The sequence below is a fragment of the Trachypithecus francoisi genome, unplaced genomic scaffold, assembly GCF_009764315.1.
Source record: "Trachypithecus francoisi isolate TF-2019V2 unplaced genomic scaffold, Tfra_2.0 Lachesis_group1, whole genome shotgun sequence".
NCBI classification, from domain to species: domain Eukaryota; kingdom Metazoa; phylum Chordata; class Mammalia; order Primates; family Cercopithecidae; genus Trachypithecus; species Trachypithecus francoisi.
Window position 1 is genome coordinate 109,889,445 of NW_022681454.1, and position 16,326 is coordinate 109,905,770.

A 16,326-nucleotide genomic window follows, 5' to 3' on the forward strand; every position below is an offset into this window, starting at 1 on the left:
ATAATTAAAGCAATAATAATAATGGTTGTCAATTGTCATATGCATGTGTTGTTCTAGGCACCCTGCTAAGTACTCCACAAATATCATCTTATTTTATCTTCCTAACAACTTATAATGTGTGCATTATTTTATTGTTGAGAATATATGGAGGTCTTCATTTGAGAAATGAGACTACCAAAGGGAAAAATGCATTTCAGCAGAATTATGTAACTTGATCTGGGACACACAGGTTGGTAATCAGCAGAGCCTACCCATGTGAATACACAAACTTCAGGATACATTGTTGAAAGAATGACCCAAGTAGAAAGGGGGGGAAATATGAAAAGATAAAGAAACTACATAAGTGGCATCCCTCCAGTGTTGATTGATCTACCTTTATCAAAATTATCCACATCATGGTGGATAGTACATCAGTGTGAAGAATTGATTCTAGTGAGAAAAAAAAAAAAAAAACAGAAAACACAAGGGGTCTCTGGAAGTGGGAAAAACCCATAACCTGCAACTACAAAGTTAAGAATTTAAGTAAAAGGGTTTTAGAATACAAAAGCTTGAAAATAATTTTTGGGGGCATTAACTTGATAATGTGCTTTGTAGAAAATATTCAATATCTAATCAAATTGAGCCTGTTGGGTAACTTGAATTTGATGTCATCATTCACACATCTTATAAGGACAGACACCTTGCATCATTAAATGTAGGATTTAGAACTAATTTAATCCTTATTTTTCCTTGATGTTCTTGTGGGTATATTAAATGTGCTCCATAAAGCTCCCATTGTTACCCTGAGAGTATTTGGGAGGTTTCAACATGATTACACAAAGACTATTTCATGTAATTTGCAGAAAGCAATATACTGCCTTTTCTAAAAAAGATGTAAGGTGGCATTCCTTCCTTCATCTTTCAAACAAGGCTTGCAAGTTAAATAGGGTGAGAAACATCATCTCCACTCTATGTATCAGGAAGCTGAGCCTTAGAGAGATTCACCCATGGTGGCCGATTTGAGATTCACTGCAGGGTTCCACAGTTCCGAAGTCCACACACTGAACTGTTACATATGATGCCTCTATTCACCATGTGGGATTTCTCAAACTCTAGGTCTCCACAAAGCCCTCACCAAGAATACATTTGAGAAACTATGCTCTATCTAATTGTTAGGTAAGTTATGTAGCAACTAATGCTCTGTAGTTCCACTACGGAGTGCTTTTATCAGGATACAAAAGTGTAATCATTGTCATCACTTTGCCTGAACAACTCTTTTAGGCTCCTGTCTGGCAAATTTTAAAATAATGTAGCATTTCACCTACAGTAGTTAAATACTTTTTAAAATTTTTTCTGAGAAGGCAGTCTTTTCATGCTAATTCTTAGGTACCCAAAACTGCAAAATCCATTTTGGTTATTCAATATCTTCATACTAGCTAAACGGATTTCACAAAGCAAAGAATCTTTATCAGTCAAGATCCTTGCCATAAACAGAGGCCCAAATTTGATCATTTGATTAGAGATTATTGAAGGGTCTATTTATAATATTGTGTCATCTGTAGGAAAGGGACAAGGGACAGTGTAGAATCCCAGGGGCTAGTAACAGCGGTACTCAATACCAATGCTAGACCTAAAAAGTGAGAAGTATAGGAGGCCCCCAGAACTTCAAAGGAGAGAATTGTGTGGAAAGGCAGGAAGGTCAACTTTGGTAAAGACACACAGCCGAATTTGGGAGGTCTCTCGAAGTCCTTTTCATGTCTTGTTGCATTGGTCAAGCCCAGTTGGAAGCCAGAGGACAAGACAGCTCACTGATGCCCCCTAGAACGGCCAGTGTGTTGGGACACAGAGCAGAGCACAGAAGGGTAGAGCATGGGTCTGGAGGGACAAACAGAAGACATCTTGCACAGATATCCCAGCATTGAGTCAGAAAGAATGCTGCAATTCAGAGGAATTGTTTTTATTTGGAGTAAAGCATAACCTGGAGAGATAGTCCTGAAAGTAGAGACACAAACAAGAGGCCATTCGAGTTCTGGATAAATCAGAAACTGCTGAAATCCTCTTAACTGCTCATCATCCATTCTCTATGATTTACCCACCTTTTCCACCTCTGTCCTTGGGACAATCTTTTTTTTCTTTTTCCTTCAGCCTCAAATCACCAGTAAATTTACGTACTCAGTATTTCATTTTCTCTCTCGCTTCTTGCCCACCATTAATTACATTTTGCCTCACATTTCCCACCCACTCTGCTTTTTGGCCATGCCACCCTAAAGAGAAATAAAATATAAAAGACAGAAGGCATTGGGGATTGCTCTGGAATCAGAGGCTATCCCAGAAGTGTTAAGATCAGAATGTTTTATAAATAAGATAGCATACAGTTCTGCCATATTTTATTTGATTAAGTTAGAGTTCTATTTATTAATAATAAAGTTCATCTTTGGGAAGCAATTATGTGATTTCCAAAATGTTGAAATATATGTGTGAAAATCTTTAAAATAGTCTAAAAAATGACCCTTCACTTTTACAAGCATTAGGGAGCGTTTTAGGAGAACTTATGTAAGTGGTGACAATTCAAAAGAGAACATATATGAAAAAATTACACTAAGAAAAATTTTTAGGTAAAAGTATATTAGAACAAACAACATGAAAACAGCATAACCTAATATAATCCCTGTTTTCAGTTCCAGTGAGTAGGGTTTTAAAGTTCAACAAATGCCACATACTCTGCTTTTCCATCTTCTTGATTACGCAAACACATGACCAGAAGCCAATTTCATTCCATTGACCCTCCATCCACACAGGGGATCTCTCTTGCTTTCTCCCTGTCTCTGTTTTGTTTGTCTTTTCCTTTCTCTTTCTTGTTCACTGTCAAGATGTCTTTCTGACTTCTTTTCTCTGTCACTCATCTTCTTTCTGGTCATTTAACAAATTGCAGTTCTATTACAGATTTATTGAGTGATCAGGATTGAGTTTAGGAACTCCCTCTTTATGGTTGCAATAGATGAAATTTGGATTTTTTTTTAAAGTGAACTTGGGCCTAATTCTTCAATTCTTTTGGCAGGATGGGTTGACACCACTTCACTGTGCTGCACGAAGTGGGCATGACCAAGTGGTGGAACTTCTGTTGGAACGGGGTGCTCCCTTGCTGGCAAGGACTAAGGTGAGTCCTTATGAGTAAGATGGGATCCTAAGGAATCTTTAAGTCACTTGATATATTATCTCTATTCTTTTTTAAATCGAAGCATCAGCCAAGCATTTTCTAGTTCTTTAATAATTGTGTGTTAGGAATAGGAACATGTATCAAACCATTTACAAATATTAAAATAAACAGATACATGCATTAAGATGTATTGAATGTGTACCTTCAAGTTTTTTCTATATTTTTATCTGTTATTCTTACTGCAGATGGAATTCTGAATACATCTGTATTTTAAATATAAATGAGAATATCTCTTAGATTCTGAGTCTAGATTTTTATAATCCTCTCAGATGACTGTGAAATATATATAAAATTATCTTTTAAAGCAGCACAATTAGCAACACAAGATGAATCTTTTTGCTCATTCATTCTTTATCTCTTAGGCAATACTAATAAAAAATAATTACTCAACAGTGGTATTGGTTGATTATGTTGAAGATTAGTAGAGGTGATTTGGAAAGCACAAGTTGCAATAGGCCACCTACAAAGAACTATTAAACAGGCATATTTTCTTTATGACATACTACATCTAGCACTTTTCACTCTCATTTTATCAATATGCTCATATGTGGGAGAAGCACTTTTCCATATACATGAACGCCACACTGTGAGTTGGTTTGCTGAAGATTTTTCAATATCAAATGTATTTTAAATGCTTTTATTATTGTATAGTTCCCTGTTATCCAACCCTACACTGGGTTATCAGAAAATATTTTGAGACACAAATTGAAGATACTCATGCAGAACTGATTAATGTGATACGCAGCAAACTTGGATCCTTAAATACAACACAAATTTAGACAAAGGGCACTTCTTATATTTTCTCCTTATTCCATTCCACCTCATACCCCCCCACCACAGAGTTGGTATCAACTAATGCTATTACTAGAGTAAGCTGAAGAAACTAAGGCAATTGACACAAACAAATATTTTTCAATTTATATATAATTGAAATTATTTGAAACAAAACTAGCCCATATGTTTAAGACATGTGTAGAATGAACTCAGTTTGTAAAGATGTGCCTACATGCCATAAAAGAGTGGCTTCAAATCAGTAATATATGAAGAAGAGAAATAATTATCTGCATTATTTTTATTCTCACACCTATACTGTGAATGTTGTATAGATCTGTCTTTAAAATGCAGCAATTTGGGCTGGGTGATGCAGAGATAATTATGGAAAGTTTTGATAAAGAAACATTGAAATTTAAATGGAAATAACAAAATTTCAGACCAATCATGTTACTACCAATACAAAAACCAATATCAAGTTGAAAATAGGCAGATAAGCTTTACAAACCATAAAATAATCTTATCTGCAGAGTTTGCTTGTAATTGTCATATCACTGCTGAAGATGGTGGGTTACCTAGATGGAATTTTTTTAATGTCCTTCCTGTAAAATCAAGTATCATTCAGATGTAAGGCTCTTGCATAAAGTGTCTCTGAGTGTACAATTATATTCATGTATTTATGCATCCAAATATTATATAATACTGAGTAGATACAATTTGCCAGGCAAGTGTTCTAGTCACTAAGGCACCATCAAGATGAATAATATACAATCTATAGCTGCAAGAAGCTCAGAATTTAGTGGGCATGATAGAAAAAAAAAGATAATTATAAAAAAATAGAGATATGTATAGGGTAAGAAACACAGAGAAGATGAATTAATCAGGTTAAAGTGAGGGGATACTGCTCTCCTGGGAATGGCATAGGTACCTAATGCTAGACTATTCTTCCTCCCCTTCTGTATTAGTCCGTTTCACGCTACTGATAAAGACATACTTGAGACTAGGCAATTTACAAAGAAGTTTAATGGACTCACAATTCCACCTGGGGAGGAACTCACAATCATGAGGCTGGGAGGCTTCACAACCATGGCGGAAGGTGAAAGGCACATCTCACATGGTGGCAGACAAGAGAAGAAAATGAGAACCAAGCGAAAGGGCTTTCCCTTATGAAACCATCAGATCTTGTGAGACTTATTCACTACCACGAGAATAGTACGGGGGAAACTGCCCCCATGATTCAGTTGTCTCCCACTGGGTCCCTCTCACAACACAAGGGAATTATGGGAGCTACAATTCAAGATGACATTTGGGTGGGGACACAGCCAAACCATATTACCTTCCATAAAAACTCCTAGGTTTAAATCACCCATTCTTTCTTCTGAAGCAACTATCTAAGTGTCACCCCACTCATTCCTTGTCAATTCTAGCTCTCAGCAAACTGTGACTCCTCACCACAACCCCTTCTTATTCTTGGTGACTTTAATGATTTTGATTAGAGCAGTAGATAATTCTTTAAGTTGGCCTCTCAGTTTGGTAACTGTAAACCTTCTACAATTTCTGTGTCTAACTTCCCTCTTGCCAGCCCCTCCTGTGTTTCAGCTCACTCTCTTCAGAACCCCAATTCCGAAATTCTTTTATTCTGCTGGGACTTTCAGTCACAGTTTCACTCTTCCTCGTTCACATCATGCCCTTACCTCTGCCAGGCACAAATTTCATAGTCATTTACGCTACGCTCTTACATATTCATACTACCTACATTCCACTCAATTAAATTCAACTCATATTCATGCAACCAAATGTGGCTACAGGAAACGTCCAGCCACACTAACTGTGCTCACTTTACATTCATGATTGCTAACCTCAAGTGCGCTGGTAATGCTGCCTGACAATCACGCTCTGTTTTTTAAGTCTATTCACTGTCAATCCCTCCTATCTGACCATTCTATATTTTCTTCAGACTTCTTAGATTTCTTTCCTTATCTTCATTTCCCACAACACTGAGAGAATTGAAGCAATTGGAAGAGAATTTCCAAACACTCTCACCTCCATATCTATCCAGTGACATGACTTGGAACCCATGTAGTCTACGTTCTCTCCTGTTACTATCATCTGGTGTGATTGCTTGGTCCTGTCTTCTCAAAACACTTTCTTTATTTGCCTTCTGGGACATTACATTCTTCTGACTTTCCTTCTGTTTTCCTAGCTGCCACTTCTCAGTCTCCTTTACTAGTTCCTCCTCATCTCTCAGGTTTCTGAATGTTAGAACCTCCAGAGCTCAGTCTTTGTATCTTTTCTCTATTGGCACTCACTTACTATGAAATCTAATGCAGTTCTATCTTTAAATAGTACCTGTATGCTGGTGCCATGAGTGTGTATCTTCAGAAGTCCATATGTAGATGTCAGCTCACCATTGCCACTTGAATGTCTCCTGGGCATCTCAAATTTAGTAAACTCAGAATCAAGCACTGGATATAATACCCACCCCTCAACCTAATCTTCCTGTTAGCTTTCTTATCTCAACAAATGGCCATCTCATTTTTTTAGTTGCTCAGGTCTCAGGCCAAATACCTCATGCCATGTTGGACTCTTCTTTTTCTCATTTTCCACATTCTGTCACCAAACACTGTCACCTCTTCCTTCAAAATGTATCACTAAGTCAGCAGCTTGCCAGCAATCTCATTACCACCATTCTATTCCAGGTCACCATCAACCCTACCTGGAGGACTGTAAGAGGTTCCTAATTGACTTCCCTTCTTTTGAGTTTTGTCCATGTAGTCTATTCTTAGCACAGCAGCAAGAGTAATCCTGTTGCCCTAAACCTTCCAACAGTACCCCATGTCTCTCTGAGTAAAAGTCTCTCACCTCTTTGAATTCCTCCCCTTATCTATCCTCCTCATTCACTTGCCTTAAACCACATTCTTCTCCTTACTGATTATTGATATCAATCATGCCAGTTATGATCCCAACGCAGCATGTTTGCCGTTGCCTTTTCTTGGTCTCAAGTGTTTTTCCCCCAAGTCAACAAAACTAGCTCTCTTACTTCCTTCATGTCAAAACTCACCTTCTCAGTGAGGCCATTTCTGGACATCCTAACAAAATTGCACTCATGTACACAAACTCCCTAGGCCATTCTGTGTTTTTGTTTTCTCCTTTCCATTGATGGCCATCCAACATACTATATACTTTAATTCTTATTATTTTGAAATTGTATGTCTGGCTTCCATACTAGAATGTAACCTTATTGAAGACAGGGGTTTCCTGTCTGTTGTGTTCCCTGCTGTATCCACAGTACTTGAACAGGGCTTGAGTAGGTGCTAAGTAAATATGTGCAAAATGAACAAAAGACTAGATTATAAATATTTTATTTTCCATATAAATAACTATCAAATAGGTAAAATAGCATCAATGAATGGCAATTTTTCAAAAAAACATGCAACAATCTAGTCCAAATGTCATCAAGGCTTGAATTTCTTCTACACTTTGTCCTTGACAATTATCTTCCCCTCAATGCATAAATGGCTTCTATCAGCCTGTTCCTCCTTTTCTAAACTTATTTAATGAATTTCTAAATATGAAAGCATAATTATGAATGAAGATTATTTCAAAATATATGAATAATTTATAAGTCACGTATACTTTACCACAATTAAGAATTAATGTGTTTTTTTTGTTGTTGTCCCTCACTGTTGAAATCACCTTCCTTGTTGAGAATATTGGGCAGGGGGCCTTTTCTGGTAACTTATCCAGATACAATTTCTGCTTTGTTGGATGTAATTACTGCCAAACTGGATATGTGGCCAACAATCCTTTTTCTAGTGGTCATATTTGGTTATTAAGAAAAGACACTAGTCCCATGTCTTTAATAGGCAAATTGTTTTTTAAAATTTAGTTTTTTCCTAAGTTTACTTACTGTTTCCTGAAAGTTTATTTATTTAGCTTTAAAAAAATGAGAGTCTTACCGAGTCTGATGAACAGTGCTTTACGCTGCTTTCTTGTGTTCCTGCTGTTGACGTTATTCTAGAATTAAGACTAAAGCTATTTTGGTGCATATTAATGATGACAAATTTAGATTACCCTCAAATGTAAAAGTTGTGAGGTCATTGGCACATGGCCCACATTTGTCTCACACTCTTCTAGCTCTTACCAGCCTGTTTTCTCCAAGTCCAATTTCAAGTCTCCTGATACTATAGGAAAAAGGGATCGTAAAATTTCAGAGCAACATGGATCTAAAAGATGATCAAAGTTTCCATACCTCCCTGACCTCTTGTAAATGAACTTACTTCTCATTCACCCACTTCCCTCTGTATTTGTAAGAAATGCAGGCAGAGAGATTAAATGAATGCAGACTGCTATGCATGGAGTTGGATATCAATAACTTAAGCATTAGCTATTATTTATTTTTCTGTATTTAATATTGCCCTAATAACTGTAAAATCAGGCTAAATTGCCACTAAATTGCCACACATACCATTCATGACAGACATACTAATTTGCATTTTTGTCTATGGTAGTATAATTATGAAATTAAATGTTCTCTTAGTGCCCATCTCTACCAAATATAGTCTGCTGCATATTCTGATGTCAAATGGAAATTATTTTTTCCCCTGCCATTAACTGTGTTAGAAATCAAGCATCAACTTTGCTGTATTTTGGAACCTGAAATTAATGAAAAAGAAATTGACATTATTTTGTTTTCTCTTAATGTGCAGAATGGGTTGTCTCCACTACACATGGCTGCCCAGGGAGACCACGTGGAATGTGTGAAGCACCTGTTACAGCACAAGGCACCTGTTGATGATGTCACCCTAGACTACCTGACAGCCCTCCACGTTGCTGCGCACTGTGGCCACTACCGTGTAACCAAACTCCTTTTGGACAAGAGAGCCAATCCGAATGCCAGAGCCCTGGTAAACTTGGCCCAGTCCACATTTACTGAATACAGATTGAGACAAACAAACCCACATTCATTGACCAACGTGCATACACCAGCAATGCATGGTTACAGATATGTAGTTAATGCTGGTAAATTTGTCACCCTTCACAATCGGCCTGTCTACTTCATACCTTTATAGTTTGCTAACAAATGCTGGTGAGCAAAGATGTATTTAAGAGAACACCAGTGTGACATTTCTGAAACTAGTGAGTTGCAAACAGATAGATATGAAACCTTTGGAGTGATAAGCAGTTTTAAATGGAAAATAGAAGTTGAAAAATAGGAGATTACCAAATAAATTCTAGATACCTCTAGATAAAGTTAGAACACAAGTGTGAAAAGTTGAATTTATTAATCTCTTTTTGGAAAAAAACTAATGGTGAATATATTTGACTATGTAAGAGGGTATAACATGTAAGCCTATGAAGAGTTCACTTGAAAATTTTCCTTGTTGACTTGATTGCTCAACCATAGGCTAATAGAAACATTATGCCTAGTGTGTTATTGCTTCAGGGAGCATTTTATATACACCATTTCAGGAACTGCTGGAGAGAAAACTGCAAGAGGCTGTCCCTAGAGCAATTTTATGTCTTCCCAGTTCTAATATTGAATAAATCTTCCCTTTTCACTTATTTTCTAACAAGAATCATTGGAAGTATTAGACATATACTAATTTATGCCTCTTTTTTCCTAATTCTCAAACTAAAAGTAAATCCTTTTTTCTATGTGTTTACATGGTTTGTGTGTGTGAAAATTGGTCTTCGGACAATCAGTATTTAAGCTGAGAGACCCTCATTAGAATCATCAAATATTAAATATGATTTTTATGAGAATTTCTCCATTGGAATCAATTTATTGATAATTTCATGGGAAATGAATATATTTTCCAGATTATATGTAATTATATGAAAACATTCATTTTCTCTAGGGAGTCAAAAACATTAATTTTTTAATTGGATAGTGGTCAATAAGCTTATAAAATATCACAGCCTGTTATTTGCAAATATTTTAAGTGCTGCATGTGCATGTGGCTATTTACATCTGGCATGTTGTATAGCTCATAAACAGGGGAAATGACTTAACCAATTAATTATGTTTGTCACTCTATTGTGAAAAATAAGAAGTCATCAGCTTAAGTAAGACCATATGCTTTCCTGAAAACTGCTAGTGTGTAAAAACATTGACTGATGATTGGTCCATGTTGGGACATGCAAAAATGTTAGCTGGCAGAATAGAAGTAACAAAGGAACATTGTTGAAATAAAAAAAAATGTAATACACAATGAGTAAGCATGGGGCCATTTAACACATTTTACTTAATTTGCCCCAATTCCTGGGCGTTAGCCTAGTTCGCCAAGTTAGAAAGTACCTGACAGACTTCTTCCCCACGTTTCTTTACTCCTAGAGCTACCTCATTGCATTTATCCCAGAAATTCTCCATACATTTCTGGAAAATATCCAGGAACTTAACAGTCATTTCTTTGTGCAATAAAAGTTATCTGATTGGCATATATGTTATAAAAATGATGTAAAAATATAGCTTCTGTATGTAAAACTGATCAACATAATGATTTCTGCTGACTTGAAATACACCCTTTATAAAGAAAGTGGTAGCAAAGTTGAAATATTTCTTAGAAAGGCAGCATATTCTTAGATTTTTTAAGTAGATGAATAATTCTTATGCTCTGAGAAATGACCCTTCAGAAGAATATATGCTTATCTTCAATTCATCTTCAAGTCATTTACTAACCAGGACAATCAATATACCTTAAATCATCTTAGAACTTCTAAAATATAATTGCTTGTCTATTTGTATTTCTTTAAAGAGAAGGACCGTGTATTTTTCTTCACTTTTGTTTTCTCTATAAACACACAAACAGAATTATGTACAGGCCCACCACACATAAGTGAAGTTCAGTGCCTACAGGAACACATCACCATTTTTCTTTCCAAATTCCAACACCTACAGGGAATGAAGAAATGGTAACATTATGTGATGATGTAACATTATTGCCTGCAATGTGCCAGCATGGAGTTGTGTGAGAATTGTTTCTGCATGTTTTCAACTAACTTGATTGTCTTTTGCACAGAATGGTTTTACTCCACTGCACATTGCCTGCAAGAAAAACCGCATCAAAGTCATGGAACTGCTGGTGAAATATGGGGCTTCAATCCAAGCTATAACAGAGGTAGAAAAATGTTTTAGCTAGTCACAAAGCATTCTTTCTCTTACTCCTTCCTCCCTTTCCTTTTTCTCATCTTCTGTCCTCTTCACTCAAGTTTTATTTGTCTGAAGAAGCCCCATAGCCCCACCGGTGCAGAGGAGTAAAACTGCTGTTGCTTTGTTTCGCAGTCTGGCCTCACACCAATACATGTGGCTGCCTTCATGGGCCACTTGAACATTGTCCTCCTTCTGCTGCAGAACGGAGCCTCTCCAGATGTCACTAACATTGTGAGTATGGCTTGGGTCAGAATAACCCCAGGGAGGAAGAGCGAGAGGAACAGAGATTGTGGGTGTGTGTACATGTGTTTGCGTGTATGTCCTCAAAGTAAGCCACCAAGCTTTGAGAAGGGTCCTTGTAATAACGTATTATTGAAATAATCGCCAGAACTTCACTGAAAGAACCTGGATAGGGTAGGAGGTAAAATGGAAGGTATGAAGTGAGACAGCTTAAGATTCTGGGTGTAGGTGGATTGAACATGCCTCTTAAATGTATTTATTAAAACAAAATACATTTTAAAAGCTCCTCTGAAAGTGAATGGATAATTGGTTGGAATAGAATCTTCAGGGCTCAACCTAGTTGCTTGAGGGAGTTGTATTCCAGGCGATTTTCACAAAAACATCAAATCAGTACCATAATTAATCTTAACAAAAGATTAACCAGAGAGAGATCAATATCAGAGACCTTTACTTGGTATCAAACTCTTCCTTCTTCAGTTACATGGATTTCCCATTTTGTAACATTACATTGATTTTTACTTTTGATTTGTTCTGATTTGCTAGAGTGGAGGCTTCTCTTAGCTGAAAGTTATACCATGTACCTTGGAATGAATGTTGGTCTCCAGACCACTTTCATTCAGTCAACAAGTACTGGATGTCTCAGAATTTTTCTATGTAATCTAAATTAGAATTTCCACTTCTAATTTCTTTGTATATCTCTCATATTTTTCCCCTTTAATCTTTGGTCATTGTATCATGACAAATCATCAAATGCAAATGTTCTCCTGAGCAAGAGAACTTTGCACAAGGTGCAGGCAGGTATTTGAAGTTCAAGAAGGGCTAGTAGAGTATTGAGGTTCACATGTGCACCAGAAATAACTCTTTCAAAATAAATATTAGTGCTTATTATTAAAATGAGCTATGTTTTCAAAAGCAATTGATTGGCACTTGTTGCTAATTTTTGGCATCTCTTTCCATTTAAGTTGTGAAAGAGATGTCCAATTTCACTTTTTATTTGTATTCCCTCTCATATTTCTTTTTTTCTGTATTTCACACACCGTTTCCACAGTGAAGTTTCTGATGGCTAGGAAATTCACTGTGAGAGTTAATTTAATTGATTTTAAAAATTATTTAATACTCTCTCTTCATATTATTTAGTAATTGGAGCATAAAATCATTGAAGAATTGAAAGTCTACATTTATGAGTTTTCTTAATTATAGCTTATTGGTCCTAAGGTCATAATATTATATGCTAATCTTTATTTACTCCATTAGACATAAGAGTAATTTCACAATGTGCCAACATAAGTTTAATTTCTAGTCACTTCTTAGAATTTTAAAAGTAATCATCATCCCCCCCCTTTTTTTTGAGATGACTACCATTTTTTTTCTTTTTTAAATTGAGACCTGAACAGACTTACATACAGGCCAGTAACATGAAAACAAAAAACAAACAACAAACAACAAAATAAAACAAACAAACAAAAAACCCTCTGTGTTCTTGCTCGCCTTTTCCTTTTTTTCTCCACCTTTTCTTATTTGCATCCCAATGCCTATGGGATTAGAGGAGCAATAGTGACATTATGTTACAATATATTATCACATTATAATGATAACATGTACAAGAATATTCTGTGGATTGCTTGATTGCAATCCCCTAAATTAACCTCTTTTAGGGGAGATTTTTACAAAATCTTCAAAGAATAATCCATATAAAATGGTTGTGGAATTTGTGGCCACTCTTACTTTGCTTCTTCACTAAGCAATTCCAAATCTTCAGATGGTTATGGAGTTATAATATACTCCCTTCTATTAAAAAAAGTTATATAGGGTACATGTATATTTTCAAATAAAAATAAAATATTAATTGAAATAAGTAATTTTGACATGTTTTTCAGGTTGTTGAAGACTCTCAAATTTGACAATTGTTACATTAAATTTTAGCTTCCAACTGTTGGTTATTTAAAGTTCTTCATTTTATCTGTTCATTTGTCCATTATATTATCTTTCCATTCAGCTCCCTCAAAACAAATTCTTGAGGGGCACGTGCCAATATAATTTCCATGTTTTCTAGTTATGTTTTGTAAGATACATCCTTCAGGAAGCAGATACCTATTGATAGGGCTGCCCGGTAAATTATAGGACTCTCAGTTAAATTTAAATTTCAGATGAAAAATAAATTTTGTGTATGACCCATGCAATAGTTGAGACATAGTAAAATAATTATTTGTTGTTTGTCTGGAATTAAAATTTAACTGGCTGTCCTATACTTTTAATTGTTAAATCTGGCAATCCTACATTTAGAGGAATTTAACTTTCTCTAACAGTGAGATGCCTGCGAAGTTGTGTTTTCTCAGAATATGAGGATATAGCTACTGGATCCAAAATTCTTTGCAAGTTGATGAAGAAACCGTGTGAACACTGACTGCCTGCTTGCTGTGTCAGAGTTGGTCACTTCCTGACCCTAAAATACCCCACCCTTGGAGCCTTTGTGTGTTGCCTGAAATCATGTTGCATTTTTGAATGCAATGCTGTTTGTTGTGCTTCGATGCTTTTCAACTTGATGCGCCCGAAGTGGAAGTCAATGTAGCCCTGTCAGCAGAGTCAGTTTTAACAACTGAGAAGAGTGGCATGAAATTTAGTACCTGCTTTGGACATGAGCATACTCATTCTCTTGCTAGTCTTGTTTTTGTCTGAGAATTCACTCGAAGTGTGAGGTGTACCAGTAACTCAATCACGTATAGACATTTTTTTAACTGAAAATCTCCTTTTCCAGAAGGTTTATTAATACACTTTGAAACCTAGAATGCCGAACTGCCAATTACAACATATCCATAATCCAAAGTATTCATCAATAACCATAGGAATAGAAAACTTAAGCATTTTAACAACTATCAAGAAAGAATGCAAGGTCTTATGAAGTTTTATCTTCCTTCCCATAAGAAATCCGTGGACTAATGGTAAAGTTCACACATTATATTGTGCTTAAAAATTTTCCCCAATCCTTAAATTTCATTAGCTTGAGATAAGAAAGACAGGGCTATTAAATAAAATAGGGTGCCTGACAATCAAGAAATAAAAGTTATTTATTAAAACAATATATCCTGACCTTCATTTTCTTATTTATTCTTATATATAAACAATGGTAATATTAAATCAAAAGACTACTAAGGGCAACTTACAGTAGAAGTCCATTATGCCAGAGGCATTAGATAAGAATTAAACAAGACTGTTATTATAAAGTGGAGAGACCATGTGTGTGTTTATACATAACCTTTGTTTGAATTTAAGCTTTAGTGCTTTAAATTAGATTTTATATTTAACTCATCAACTTCAAGTGTGTAAAACCCATAAAAAATAACTTAAGTATAAAATAAAGTTTCAGAAATATTGACCAGTATTGGAAACATTTCAGATTTTGAAAGCCTCTTATTGATAAAGCTTGGCTTAAAAAGTTAACACAAAGGCCAAGCGTGGTGGTGGATGCCTGTAATCCCAGCTACTTGGGAGGCTGAGGCAGGAGAATCACTTAAACCAAGGAGGCAGAGGTTGCAATGAACTGACATTGCACCCCTGCACTCCAGCCTGGGGGACAGAGTGAGACTTTGTCTCTAAATAAATAAATAAATAATAAACATGAAAGTTTGTCATTAAGTAGAAATTCCTGGGACCTCTTTGACTTTTAACTTCTTATAAGGAAATTTATTATTATCTTCATTTCTACCGAAATTAGTACAATTGCTAGCCTTTTATCAGACCTAGAAATAACAGAAAGATTTGAGGAGTATTATTTTTGTTTTTCTGAGACACAACCTTGCTCTGTCACCCGAGCTGGAGTACAGTGGGCAAGATCATGGCTCACTGCAGCCTCAACCTCCGAGGCACAGGCTATCCTCCTGCCTCAGCCTTCCAAGTAGCTAGGTCTACAGCCATGCACAACCATGCCTGACTAATTTATTTATTTATTTGTTTACTTAGAGAAGAGATCTTGCTATGTCTCCCACACTGGTCTTGAATGCTTGGCTTCAAGCAGTACTCCTGCCTTGACCTCCCAAAGTGCTGGGATTACAGGCTTGAGCCACTGCACCTAGTCTTGTTTTATTTCGTTTGAATACCATCAGCCCTCTGTATCAGCAGCTTCTGTATCTGTGGGTTCTAAGTCCATGGATTTAATCAATCTTGGATTGAAAATACTTGAAAAATTAAAAATAAAAAATACAATAAAAAATAACAAATTTTAAAAAAGTACAGTATAACAACTATATAGCATTTATATTTTGTTAGGTATTGTAACTAATGGAGAGCTGAATTATACAGGATTATGTGCATAGGTTACATGCAAATACTACACCATTTTATATAAAGGACTTGAGCATCCACGTATTTTGGTATTGGTGGGGGAAGCAGGGGACCTGGAACCAATCCCTCAACAATATAGAGGGACAACTGTAGTTAGAAAATCTTAGCCTCATCTATTTAGAGACAGGTTTTAAATGATATTGAAAACAAGTTAGAAATCATGGTTGTCCAGGGAGGAAAAATCTTGCCATACATCTAAAATCCGAAGATAAATATTAGCATTCATTTTATAAAACAACATGCTCCAGATACATTTACTTTACAAAAGTCTAAATCTGTCATCAGAAAATAAGCCCATTAGAGGATAAATGAGTCATCAACAAAGAAGAGAAAATTAGAGTAGATATCAAATTTAGTGCTTTCATAATCAAATCATTTGACATGAATTTCTCATAACTTCAAAAGAAATGATCTCTAAAATACTGGGAAAAAATTAACTGTGAACTATGTTCCAAATTAAAGTTCACTTTAAAGTTTCTAGATTTAAGGGTTTGTTGTACAAGGAATCAGAATAATTCACTGGAGTTTGTCAATTAGCACAACCAAATTTAAAATCAATTTAGTTTATTTGGAATGGTTTACTTTACTTGGTTGAAATCAGCCTTATTTTTTAGAACAGTTGTGGTAA

The 16,326-nt window shown here is 35.8% G+C and overlaps 1 protein-coding gene across 30 annotated transcripts in view; it reads left to right on the forward strand.

Moving 5' to 3' along the window:
• Positions 1 to 16,326, forward strand: part of ANK2 (ankyrin 2) — a 715,648-nt gene that overhangs the window by 576,129 nt on the left and 123,193 nt on the right. For 27 of the 30 annotated variants that reach the window (XM_033215039.1, XM_033215046.1, XM_033215043.1 and 24 more), the window contains 4 exons: positions 3,038 to 3,136; positions 8,677 to 8,874; positions 10,990 to 11,088; positions 11,253 to 11,351. In XM_033215039.1, the coding sequence (XP_033070930.1) occupies positions 3,038 to 3,136; positions 8,677 to 8,874; positions 10,990 to 11,088; positions 11,253 to 11,351 (495 nt within the window). The remainder of the gene's footprint in view (positions 1 to 3,037; positions 3,137 to 8,676; positions 8,875 to 10,989; positions 11,089 to 11,252; positions 11,352 to 16,326) is intronic. The other 3 variants (XM_033215055.1, XM_033215061.1, XM_033215035.1) reach the window with 1 other exon arrangement.